The sequence below is a fragment of the Mustela erminea genome, chromosome 16, assembly GCF_009829155.1.
Source record: "Mustela erminea isolate mMusErm1 chromosome 16, mMusErm1.Pri, whole genome shotgun sequence".
Lineage (NCBI taxonomy): Eukaryota > Metazoa > Chordata > Mammalia > Carnivora > Mustelidae > Mustela > Mustela erminea.
The window spans coordinates 75543110-75555943 of record NC_045629.1 but is presented as its reverse complement, the minus strand read 5'-3'; the positions used below and the strand labels follow the sequence as shown (position 1 = coordinate 75555943).

Genomic DNA, 12834 nt, shown 5'->3' with positions numbered 1-12834 from the left:
TATAGTACATATGTGGAGCTGCCTTAATTTTCACTTGCAAACTGCAGAATTAATAAGCAAGTCTACACAGGAGTTATAGAAGAGTCTACATCCTCTCAACCAAGTATAGTAGGACACTCTCCTCCCCCAGCTAAAAATCAGTACAAGACAGTTAAGGACGTAACTACAGCACAGTACATACCATGGATAAGACACATAATCATCTTTGGATCCCCAAGCTTTAAAATAAGATTTTTTTTTCTCTAACACTTCATAAATTATTGTCATAGCATCAGATCAAACAGTAAGAGATTATCCAGCTTTGTTTTTTTCTTTTCCTGCTTACTGGAATGTTTGAAATGCTACTATAAATGCACTGCCATTTTGATGAGGGAACAGAAGGCTGGCTGAGGACCAAGCAAAAGCTGACACCTTGAAACCTTCCCCCACCCCCACACCTGGGTGGGACATATGTGAGGAATATGTTAGGAATCTCCCAACAATCTTAACTCTTAACATTAATACCTTGCTAAGAAGGAGATAAACGACCTTGACAATGGCAAGGCCTCTGGTATCTGGTATCCTGTAGGTCTTCTTTAGTTTATGAAAGTCCTACTGAAACCTCCCTCTTTCTTTACCTCCCCAACCCCACTGTACATAACCTGCCACCCCTCACAACCCGGGGCAGCAGTTCTTTGTGCCCACAGGTCCTGTCCCCCATGCTTTAATAAACCACCATTTTGCACCAAAGATGTCTCAAAAATTCTTCCTTGATCATCGGCTCTGGGCCCCACCCCCCACTGAACCTCACTCACATTCTAAAACTTCATCAATTTGAGTCTTAAACACAGTTCTTGTCAAGCATTTGTCCTGGGGGTATTTGGTTTAGCAATGCCCCACCTGCTTCGTCTTTGGTTCCTCTGCCTACTCCATCCTTAAGAGGACACGTTCCTCCAGGATCATCTTGTGTCTTGACAGCCCATCCTAAGAGGACACGTTCCTCCAGGATCATCTTGTGTCTTGACAGCCCATCCGTTAGTCACTCTGCCCAGTGTCAGCTCCTACAGCGTGCTCCGAACGGCCTTTCAGGCATCGCACACTTACCACAGCCTAAAATGGACTCGACACCCCATACTGATTTCCCCAATTGCTCTTCCTCAGAAAGTCCCCATATCAAACTAGAGCCATTCGCCCAAACAACCACACCTGAAACTTCAGAGTGAATCCCAACTCCCCTTCTCCCTCCACCCCTCATCCAATTAATTCTGTCACCTGTACGTCCCCAGCAGGATACAGACTGGTCCGCTGCAATCTACCCCATTGCCATCACCCAAGTCCATAGCCCATCACTCAGATGACTGTACTTTAATAACCTCTAACTGTTCTCCCTCCAACCTCACTTATGTGTTTCCATAGCAACCAATGCTTCTCTTTTAGTAATCTGAGTCATGCTACAAATATACAAGGAATGTGTACCATGCGCCAAGCACTGTATCAAAAGCTATGTATGGAGGCAAAGGAAACAGGTACAAGTGCTTATAAAGCTCCCTGTCTGGTCAGTGTAATTATGTGTTCTTGACTTGTCTTCCCCACCAGACTAGGCTTCAAGAGAGCGGGCATGACATCCACAATGATGTCCATCATGTTCACTATGAGGATACTGCTGTGTCCTCGGTGTCTGTAAAAACGGACACATAGCAGGGACTGAATAAATGCGTTAAGACAAAATTACCACACACACACACACACACACACACACACACACACGGCCTTAAAGCTTTCACTTTCCCCAGTGCCAATGACTTACTTCAACTGCCTGCTGGTTATTTCTACCTGTATGACTCACCTGAAACCCAGTCCCCAAATTCAAGCTTCTCCTATGATTCCTCAGGCTTCCGATGCCATCTTCTACTCACATTTCCCCTCCAGTTTCTCCTCTAAACTCCACGGCACAGTTGCTAGGGTGCTCACCATTTCCTTCTGTGTGTTACAGCCATCTACACAAAGTTCTATAGACTTCTTAAAGCCAGAGACTGCTTTATTCATCTCTATATTCCCCACCCAGCAGTGCACATGTAGACACTAAAATAACTTGCTGAATGATGTATCTCTAAGAGAAATCCAAACAGAACACAAAAAAAGCTGAAAAGCGACTGCAAGAGCACACTGACGGCACCTAAGACCGAAAGGACTACAGGAAGAGATAAGACAACTCCATTCCTGGAGATCATCAGAGCAAAACATGTGAGACACCATTAGCTCAAATAGCTTTGGTGTATCACTAAGCTTTTGATTCTAAATTACCTTGTGTTTTTGTCAGAGGGAATATTCTTCTGAGACTACAAATTTCAAATTTTTTAGAAGCAGCCAACATTATTTCCCTATTGAAACCAAATGCAGAATCCCCCCGTAAAAAGAGCCACTTGAGCTGAAGCTGGGTCAGGCAGAGCAGCCCACCCACTCACAAGTCTGTATTATATGTCCACAAAAGACACTTGGGAAATTTGGGCTCTAAAGGCAGCTCAAGGTTTGTGCCGCCCTCCAATATGGATCAAGAACAACATGGAATTCTCAGGACCTAACAAAGAGGATCCTGTGCCAAGGAATGGAGCTTTCATAAAGGCAATATAAACAGAACTGACCTGGAACAGGCATCTAGCACTCTCTTCTTGCACCTGATTTGCTGCCATTTCATGAACCTGTTGCAGGAAGACAAACCTGGGAGAGCTTCCCACTGTTAGAAGACCAAGCAAAGAATCAGGATGGAACCAAGGGAAAAGGTGGCAAGGAGTAGACAAGATGCTTAAGTCTGTTTCTAACTGGTACTTCGAAGTGAAGAAGAAACTGCCCTGCTGAGGTCCACAGAGTACAGCCCAGCTAAGAGAACAGGGAAAATGCATAAAGGACTTACACCCCAAATCCCTGCTACTGTACATTCGCCTGGAGTGCTCTTCTCTCCACAGAAGCCCTCCTGGAACCATATATAGCAAATGGCAATAATCCAAGACACAACTGTCTTGTCCTTACAACATATTGATCCAGATAATATGTTCATCAAGTATTTCTACCTCTAATGTACAATTACATAAATCCTACTACATGTAAGTATCTCTTAGTTTCCACTTAATACAACAAACACCCAGTAAAAACACTTATAACTAAGTTCAAACATTAATTTAAGTTATATGTCATAAAAGGGCCACTCATTTCAATTTCTAAGCCAGACCTTTGGCCTGACACAGTACCTTCTGCAAAGTTTATGAAGCTCGAGGAATTGATGACAGCAAACTTGAACACTTTGTATTTCATTTTCTCTGCCCACCAGGAGTGAGATCCATTTAAAGTTAAGTACAACCACATCACAGAGAACTTTGTAGCAAACTGCCAAGACAGCTGTTCAAAAAGCCAATTAAGTACCAGAGGTGTGAAGAACACTTAGCATTACCCAGAAAACTACCTCAGCAGGAATACCCTGGAGTTCAGGTAGTAAAAATAAAGAGGTACAGCTAAATAACCCACCAACTACAAATAAAAACAAACAAAATAAATAAAAAGCATTTAGAAGGACAAGTCTTCTTGAAGATCATATAGCAAAAGATTTAGTGCCTAATTTTAGAATACAGCAAACTCTTAATTCAGAAGTACAATGAGAGCGCCTGGGTGTCTCAGTCGGTTCAGAGACTGCCTTCAGCTCAAGTCTTGACCTCAGAGTCCTAGGACAGAGTCCCACATCAGGCTCCTCTGCTCAGTGGGGAGTCTGCTTCTCCCTCTGACCCTCCCCCTTCTCATGCTTTCTCTCTCCTCTTTCTTTCAAATAAATAATAAAAATAAATGAAATCTTAAAGAAAAAAAGTGCAATGAAAAAACCTGTGTAGCGACTCCTTCTTTAATAAAAATAGGATCACCCTATCTCCTAAATACCTGAAGCTGAAGAGCAGTAAACACATGTGCAAAAGGAAGACTATGAAAGCCTACAAAGAAAGAAAAGTTATAGTAGCTCCCATTTGCTTTAGAGCATATGCAAGAGCAGGCTCATCTCAAGAACTGAATGAACCTGACAAATACAAATGATGAGAGAATTTTGACAGGTTTGACATATTAATCATAGGAGAAAATGCTAGCATTCATTTTACATCATATTTGCCTAGAATCATGTTCATTCTAGAACGCACAATTGTTTCAAACACACACACACACAGACACACCCCTACAAACGCTCCATAAACTGAACCCACACATAATGATTCATCTTAACCTTTCAGGTTTTCATGATTGAAACCACCATTTAATAAATCAGATTATTTCTTCCTCCTTTCAGAATAAAATACTAATGATAAAAAAAGCCCCATTATTTTACTTCCTATTAAAAAACAACATTATTCACCAACCACTGCTCAAAATAAGTCAGAGCATTTTACATCACCTAGCACATGACAGCAATAGCAATCACACAACAAATAAAATGGTTTCCCATATACAGTCAATACTTATTTGATCAATTAATCAAAATTCATTCCTTGAAGGCTAAACAAACAGCCAGTTCAGGGCAATATTTTAATGTTAAGCATTCTTCTAGGGAAGAATAATCATGGTGTGCATCAGATTCTCAACAGGATTCATTTTGCAAAAATATTTAAGAATCCCTAACCTAGACAAACATCTCATATCTTTGCTATTGGTCTACCCTTTCCTCGTTCAAGTGGTGGGGGCATACTGGGATTTTCTGTGCCCTCCTCTTCATTTCTGAGAATGTCAGGGACCCGTTTCCTACAGTGTTATCAATAAAAACCTTCCTGTTACCACTATAAAGAGGTACTCCCTTCCTACACAGGGCATCCTCCAGTGGAGTTTATAACAGAGCTGCTTGTTCATACACAAAGACTATGATTCAGAAATACAATAAAAATACCCACATAGGCGGGTCCTGTCCCCGTGCTTTAATTAAACCACCTTCTTTGTACCAAAATAAAATAGAAATAAAAATACCTGTATATTGATTACTCCTTTAATAAAAACTGGAATCATGTTACCTAATAATACCTAAAGGTAGGCAGCAGTAAACAAATATGCAAACAGAGAGCATGACAGAGTACATGAAATCAGATTTGTCCTCAGCAATCCATCCCATTCCTACAGAAACCCCACTAATGAAAACTGGGTCGTTCCATACCACAGCAGAGCAATATAATGGGTAAAATGTAGCTTTCTCCTAAGAACTAGGACCCTCATTTTTGACTAAGGGGGAAAAAAAAAAAAAAAAGGCCTCTGCCCCCCTCAACAAAGGACTTTTATTTTCCTTTTAGAGGGATCTGTGGGCTGAGGAGGGGACAGAGAGGCAACACTGAAAACCACTGAAGTTGTTTTGTTTTAAGCTGCTAACCCCAAATCAACCCCCAATGGCAGGCAAGTTCCCCAGAATGCTGGGCTCACTCTCCACCTACCCCTCTGTCTCCATAGTTCAGCTCCGCAAAGTTACTTGGAACTGTGGAAATCCAGAGATGGAAAAGCGAGGTATGGACAAAGGGGAAGCAGTCTAGGCTCCCTAAAGTAATGTTACCTGAGTCAAGCCCAATTTAGGGTCAGGAAAGACCCTGCCCTGACCCAACAGGTCACTGCTGACTCAATCATCCCTGCATGCTCCTTTGGGCCTTCAGATTGAGAAGGCAATCTCTGAGGAGCAGGCTGCAGGGACCCTAGATGGCAAAGCAGAGCTCTGGGCAGCAGGCAGAGCCTGATCTACAACATTTCAATCTTTAAACCAGTGGTTCTCAACCCAGGGACAGTTAGACCTCCCCACCCCTACCCCCGCCCCCCCCACCCCGCAGGGAGCATCTGGCAATGCCTGGAGACAGTTTTGAGAGCCAAGACTTTAGGGAACAGGGGAATTTACCACAAGCCTCTAGTGGGTAAAGGCCAGAGTTGCTGCAAAACATCTCGCAAAGCACATGACTGCCCTTACCTCCCGAACAAAAAATTATCCAATCCGAGACATCAACAGAGCAAAGTTTGAGAAATCCTGATTAAGACTATGATTTGCAGGCTTCCATTTATATTCTTGTCTCAGGCCTCACAAATGTTAAAGGCAGGCCTGCTAAGAACTTAATCATAACTTATAGCACTGTTTTAAAGGGAAAAAGTTTATTTCAGGTTTTGGTGTCCGAAGAATAACTTCTGTGACTCCAGTTAAAATTCAATCATTCATTTATTCAACATTTACCAAGCACCTATTATGTAATTAAGCACAGTGCTAAGCAAATGTAATGGTGTTAAAAAAAAAAAAAAAAATTGATGGTATCTGGTAGATTCAATCCTGCCTGGCTCAGAGCAGCATAGTTAGAAAAAATAACGGGGACTCAGAAGTTAGATGCATCTAGTTCTGACCCCATTTCCACAATTTGCTATCATTTACTATCATTATATCACAATTTACTATCATAGGCAAGTTACTTAACTTTCTTGAAATTCAATCTATTTCTTTGTTAAATTGGGCCTCCCACAAAGGAAAAGATAATTAAATAAAATAATTCATGTAAAGCACAAAGTATACTGTATCCAATCATTAATTCTCTATTACTAATAGCAAGTTTCAGTTTTTATAAAGTAATCAGTATGCTAGAAATGGCTAATATGCCTATAAAAAGGACAGTCACCATTACTGTGATTGTGACAGACTGAACACAATTTTAGTCAAGCTCAATGCATGGCATATAAGATCCTTCAAATTCTGGCTCCTAGCTCCTCCAGCCTTATCGCCCACCACCTGCATCACACCTTTACTGCCACATGTCCCATGAGTGGGAACAACTGAAAGATGAGATCTGCTAGTAACCAGTGTCAAGCCGAAGGTCACTTTAAGAAAATTCTTTAGCTATCATTCTGGCAGTACACATAGGTACTGGGGGGAAGAGCAAGGAAGGGCATAGAGAACAAATGAACACAAATGGCTCCCAAGCCAGGAATAGGTCATTTGCTTGTAATGCATTTCTAAATGGAAACACCTCAACCAGCATCCATCTTTCACTTCACAATTCATCAGTATTTTGCACCTCTTTCATAAGAATGGACTGAAAAATAAGTCAAATATAATCAGTCTCATAAATGGGAAAAAACAAATATAGAATGACCACGTTACCACAGCCTAACAAATTTGACTAGATATCAATGCCAACATCTAAGTGAGAAAAGAAAGCCTTAACCACAAATTACTGAAAGTATAGTTATATAGAGCAAAAAATGGCTAAGAGTTTCAGTTCCCCTTAGCCATATACAATACCTTTACATAGATCCTAACAGAGCACATTTTACTGGACCTGTTTTTAGGCAAAATACCAGCTACAGAACCTCTTTCACATTACTAGTTAACGAAAAAGAAAGTCTGCGGGCCTATGCAACCAGCTCTCTATTGAGCACGCCAGTGAAATCCTCAGCCGTCTTCCCCCAGACTCCTGTGACAAGACTGAAACAAAAACAATCATGGTAAGTTTTCTTGCAAGCTCACATGTCTGACTTGAGTTTTGGCTAAGTTTACTTTTGTCCTTGAGTAACCTCACAGAAAAAAATTGGAGGGAGAGGGTAAACTAAGATCAACTTTGTGCTAGAAAACCAAAAATAAACTCCATCTATGCTCCTTGCGGTTAAGGATTATAGAGCGGAAATCTGCGTTCAAGCCAGGTGTGACCTTAGTCAAGTAACTGAAATTCATTGAGTCTTAGTCTCCTGATACAAAAAAGAAAAGAAAATGACTGGATTAAGAAGCTTTAACATTTCTTTCACTCAAATTCTGATTCAGAGTTTGAAAATCTTTACCATCAAAATGTTTCTTAATGGTCCTTTGAAACTACAGGAAGAAATAAAGGCCTCTAGAGAAATTATGTATCAAATTATAAGTTTGTAGATTTGAAAAGATCATTTAGTGAAACACTCTTGAAATCTGTGCTTAGTGATTATTGCAAACTACTGGCTGAATACAGAGTGACACAATCACAGAACTGCCCCTGTGTCCGTAGCACCTTCCCATCAGACATTCTTCCAGGTAGTTGCTTTCTGAAAAAGAGCATGGCTCTCCAAAATAATTCCAATGAAGCTACCATTAACATTCATGAGATAATGCAATTGCTTAGCCTTCAGAGGTGTACCATGCTACATAGATTCTGCTGATTAACACCAGTTTCAGTGATTTGAGAGTATCAGTATTCCAAATAAGCAACGTAACAGCAATAGTAGCATCATTTCAAGACTTGGAGCAATGGTCACTTTCAGAATTACAGAATCTGAGAGAGAGAGACGCTAGTGATCATCTCTAAGAGAAAAGCATTACCTTTATGCACTAGAGCCTTAAGGATTAACTAGATGAGCTTACAGACAAGCCTCTGAACAACACTAAAAAAAAAAAATCACTTTATTTGGAGAGATTACATCCTAAAACCATCCCCAAAGACGAAAAAGAAAATTCCCAAAGTAATAATTTTGCTGTCTCTTCTTAAATTGAAATTTATTCTACAGGCAGAGTTTCTGAGAAGTACTACTCTCTGCTGAACTATCCCAGCAATTTCTGGAGGTTCTGGCCATAAAAGGAGACAAAAAGCAACCTGACCACCACTTCACAGGAGTACTACCAGCTGGTACCACTTTCATGCAGTCACAGAAACTGTACCATAATAAATATTAACAGTAATGACAGGTAATTCAAACATTTCACTTGCCTTCCAATCAGGTCATAAAATCTGCGTTCTTAAGTATGCAAACACAGCATGGTTCATTTTACACTGTAAATCATATATTTTAGTGCCTGGGTGGCTCAGTCGGTGGTTAAACAGCAGCCTCTGGCTCAGGTAATGATTCCAAGGTCCTGGGATTGAGTCCTGCACGTGGCTCCCTGCTCAGTGGGGGGCCTGCTTCTCCCTCTCCCTCTGCTTGCTGCTCCCCCTACTTAAGTGCTCACTCTCTCTGTCAAATAAATAAAAATCTTAAAAAAAAAAAAAAAGAAAAGAAAAGAAACAAGTTTCCTAAATCCACTCCATGAAGCTCATCTTAGAACTAAAAATCTGGTCTACGGCCATACCACCCTGAACGCGCCCGATCTCGTCTGATCTCGGAAGCTAAGCAGGGTCGGGCCTGGTTAGTACTTGGATGGGAGAACTAAAAATCTGTTTAATTTCATAACATATTTATCTTGTGATTTTACCAATAAATTCCATTTGAAGCCTTAACTTTCAAGAAGAGGTTTTTATTCCCTCCCTTTTTCTTTCTCAGACAGTAAGAGTAGCACAATACTAATCTCAAATATCCCTGAATGACATGAATTTAGAAATTGTAATTATAATTATGATGATATTCCTCTAGTCTAGAGGAATACGATGAAAATCTAAACCGCTGACATATTAAATGAATACAAAATTCAAGACCATGAATTAAGGGCACACATTACTGTGTTCAGAAAACAAAATCCACCTTACCCACACATGTAGGAGCGGTTGAAAGTAATCGTTTCATCAAGATCATTCACAGCATTACATAAACCTTTCTAATATCCGGAAATAACTCTTTACCCTCAAAGAGACAAAACATGCATTTGGCTGACCTGGAAATCCAGTGTCTCCTATGCCTACCAAAATCAGGACGGTGAAGAGTTAGGAATTTAAATAACATGAGCTAATTAGGAGCTATTTACAAGTGTTTACAGATTTTACAATATGGAACACTTACTCAAAAGCGCCCTAATTGAAAACAATCTCTAATCAGTCATCCTGCTTCCTCCTGTCCAAGATTAGGGAATCTCTTTAGTTTGCACAGATCTATTTACGGGCCACTGGGTTTAAAGTCACATGGTAATTCTCTGGGTCGTTCCGAAATGGGTCATTAGTAATACTGCTTACCCGGTTTGTCCAAAACGTCCCCCAAATCCACTGTTTTCAAACTTTAGTGTCCCTCAATAACAGCAAGGCCACTTATTAAGCACACAGATTCCGGGGCCCAAGCTACGGTGTCTCAGTGCCTAGGGAGGAACCCTAAACAGCATTTTTAATCAGCAGCCAGGTCAATCTGATGCAGGTGCTCCAACAGCCACATTTTGGGGCACAGACGCCTAAACAAGTCGGAAAAGAGCACCTACTTCAGCCACCCCCGCGCGTTACGGACAAGGAGAAAGTCAGGACGGCTGCGGGAACTTCGCGTCCCTCGAGGAAGAGCTCTGGGCTGGGCCCGGATTCCCCGGAACCGTGCGTCCCACAAGGCGATGCCTAGTTCCTGAGGAAGTGAGTAGGTGACACGACCGCAGTTATCTTCAGCATTTCCAACAAGTCCCCACTGGCTCTGTAGAGGACTGCGGAAAGAGCGTGGACTTCGTGAAGTCCCACAAGTCTACGTTACTCCAGTTCGGCCACTTACTAGCCGAGCGTCCTTAACGCTCGGGCCTCAGTTTCCCGGTCTGTGCAACGGGCTCACGCCACCCTGCGGGAAGGCTAAGCCGAAACGAAAGTAACTCAGCGGGTCGCGGGCACTTCCTGGCTCTCCCCGGCCGGGCCCGGCTTCCCCGCCGCCGCAGCGGGCACCCCGGAGTGCGCGCCGAGCCGGCCGCCGCTTCCCAACGCCCCCCGCCCGGCCCGACCCTCGGCCGGACACTCACGGGTAGGCATGGTGACCCCGAGCCGGGCTCGGCGCCGCACGGAGGCTCAGCGGGGCCGCGCAGGGCTCGCCGACCGCACCATGGCGGGCCGGCGCCGGGCCGCGGAGACCCGGACCAGGCGAATGACGAAGGGCGGAGGGAGTGGACGCGGACCCGGCGGCTCCCGCAGCGCGAAGCCAGCGACAGCAGCCCCCGCCGCCCCAGCTGTGCGCCGGTCGCCGCGTTGGGCGTCCCCGCGCTCTGACGTCATCCCGTCGCCTACGCGCCGGCCCCGCCCCCGCCCTGCGGCCGAGCTCCGCCCAGGAGCGGCACTGCGGGAGCAGGGGGCGGGGACTAGGGGAGGGCCGTCAGCCGTCTAGAATAACTTGGGGCTCTGTTTTGACTGATTTGAGTCATACTCCTTTCCACGAGTCCCTGCTCGCGGTGCATTTTCCGATATCCACGTCTTACACTTGCACCGCTTGATGATTTTGTGAGGGTGTGCATGATTGCTTTAAGTGCATGGAATACCTGGGGGCTTTTTTGTATGAGCTGTTGAACTCGCATTGCGTTCTACTACTCTGACAGCGTGATCGGAGACGCCCTGGGGTCATTCGGGGTGATGGCAGAGCGTTTTTTGAGAGGACAGAAATGTAATGTTCTCTTCCCCGCGGGTGACTTTCAGAGTTACGCCTGAGGAGTCAATCTCGGGATAGAGCGGTTCTATCCACTTGATAGGGAAAAGCGGAAATCCAGCGCCCTGGATTTTTCCAGACTCAGTGTCATTAATAAACTCGTATCTAACAGTCACCGAAATGAGCGTTCAGCAGAGCGCACACACTTTGCTAGGCCCCGGGGGCTGTGGACAGCGTGTATGGAGAAATAGGAGAAAGCCTCAGAGGCCACAGTGTTTCTCAAAGTGGTTCAGCATCTTTTGGTGCCTGATTCACTTGGGAACCTGTCGAAAAGCAGATTCATGGCTCCTGAACCACACCCACTGAATCACACGTATAATTAATTCAAATTAAGTACTTATATTTGAGAAGCTTTGTCCTAGAGAGTAGGGCCAGCATTCTGGTTAGACAATGATACCACGCAGTACTGAAAGAAGAGAAAGAAGATGAAAATAAGGGGTCAGAAAGCGCTTGGGGGAAATGAGTTTGGGGTGGACTTGGAGAAAAGCAGAATCGGAATTAGCCAAGAATTGGGGAGCCCTTGAAGAGGCTGGGGAAGGGTGGAGGGCAATAAAGAGCTAATCACAGAAGCTGGTGGAAGGGGAGGAGAGTGTGTGCAGAGGCTATATACCAGACCTTCTCTTGCTAAGGGTAACAGCCAAACTACCAAATACTCAGCCAACACTTAACTTACCCTTCAATGCACTTTTGCATATTTTTATCATCTACAACATCTTTCTTGCTCCCAGTTTTTGCCCTGAGACATTTTACATATCTTAACTTGCTTCTGCTGTAGCACTTTTCCCGTTGAATCTTAACCAGACTGTCATAAGTGCTCACATTCCACCACTGGACTATGTACTTTTCAGAAAATGGCAAATACCGTAGTCCATATTTATGTATCCCTACCTGGCACACAGTAGGGGACTAGAGCATTTTTGTTTAGTAACTATTTAACAAAGTGTGTATTCATTCAGTGACTATGGAAAAAAAAACAGGTAAAATAGAATTAGTTAATGAACAACCTTGCAAACTTGGAATTTGTCCTTTGAGAAACCATTCTAGGTTCTCTATGAGGACAGTGGCATTGAATAATCAGAAGTAGGGTTCTGCGTAGTAGACACCATGATACAGAAACCACGGAAGGGAGTCCTTAGGATTGACACTGAAGGGAATGTTAGGTGCCTGGTCTTAGTGGTGACTATGGAAAAGGAATGAGATGAATCTTACTGCAGCAGAAGAATCCCTGGGATTTGTTGGCTGCTGGCTTGGGAGCAAAAGAGAGGCATCTGTTAGTTATGTAACTCCAAGGCTGAAAGAAGAAAATGAATGATACTGCAGTAGACAAAGTTGTCTAAAGCAGTAGACAAGTTGGGAGGGAATGCTGTTTTAGGGAAGGGGTGTGAAGAGAGGATGTGAGTTTCTCTTTGACACATTAAGCTTGAGGCAACATCCAAGGGAGACATTCTAGTGAATAGTTCTAAAGGCAGGTGCGCATACCAGGCTGAAGGCAGATGGAGGTATCTCAAGGTTGGAGATTTGGGAAGCTTTGGCCCACAGACCAGAAGCTAAAGCCAG

At 43.4% G+C, this 12834-nt stretch overlaps 1 protein-coding gene across 1 annotated transcript in view; it reads right to left on the bottom strand.

The window, feature by feature from the left end:
* The window catches only part of EFR3A (EFR3 homolog A), a 106860-nt gene extending 96000 nt beyond the window's left edge, over positions 1–10860 (bottom strand). Inside the window, 1 exon segment of the mRNA XM_032315547.1 lies at positions 10604–10860. Within this exon segment, the coding sequence (XP_032171438.1) occupies positions 10604–10613 (10 nt within the window). The 5' untranslated portion in view covers positions 10614–10860.
* Positions 10861–12834: the final 1974 nt, after the last annotated feature.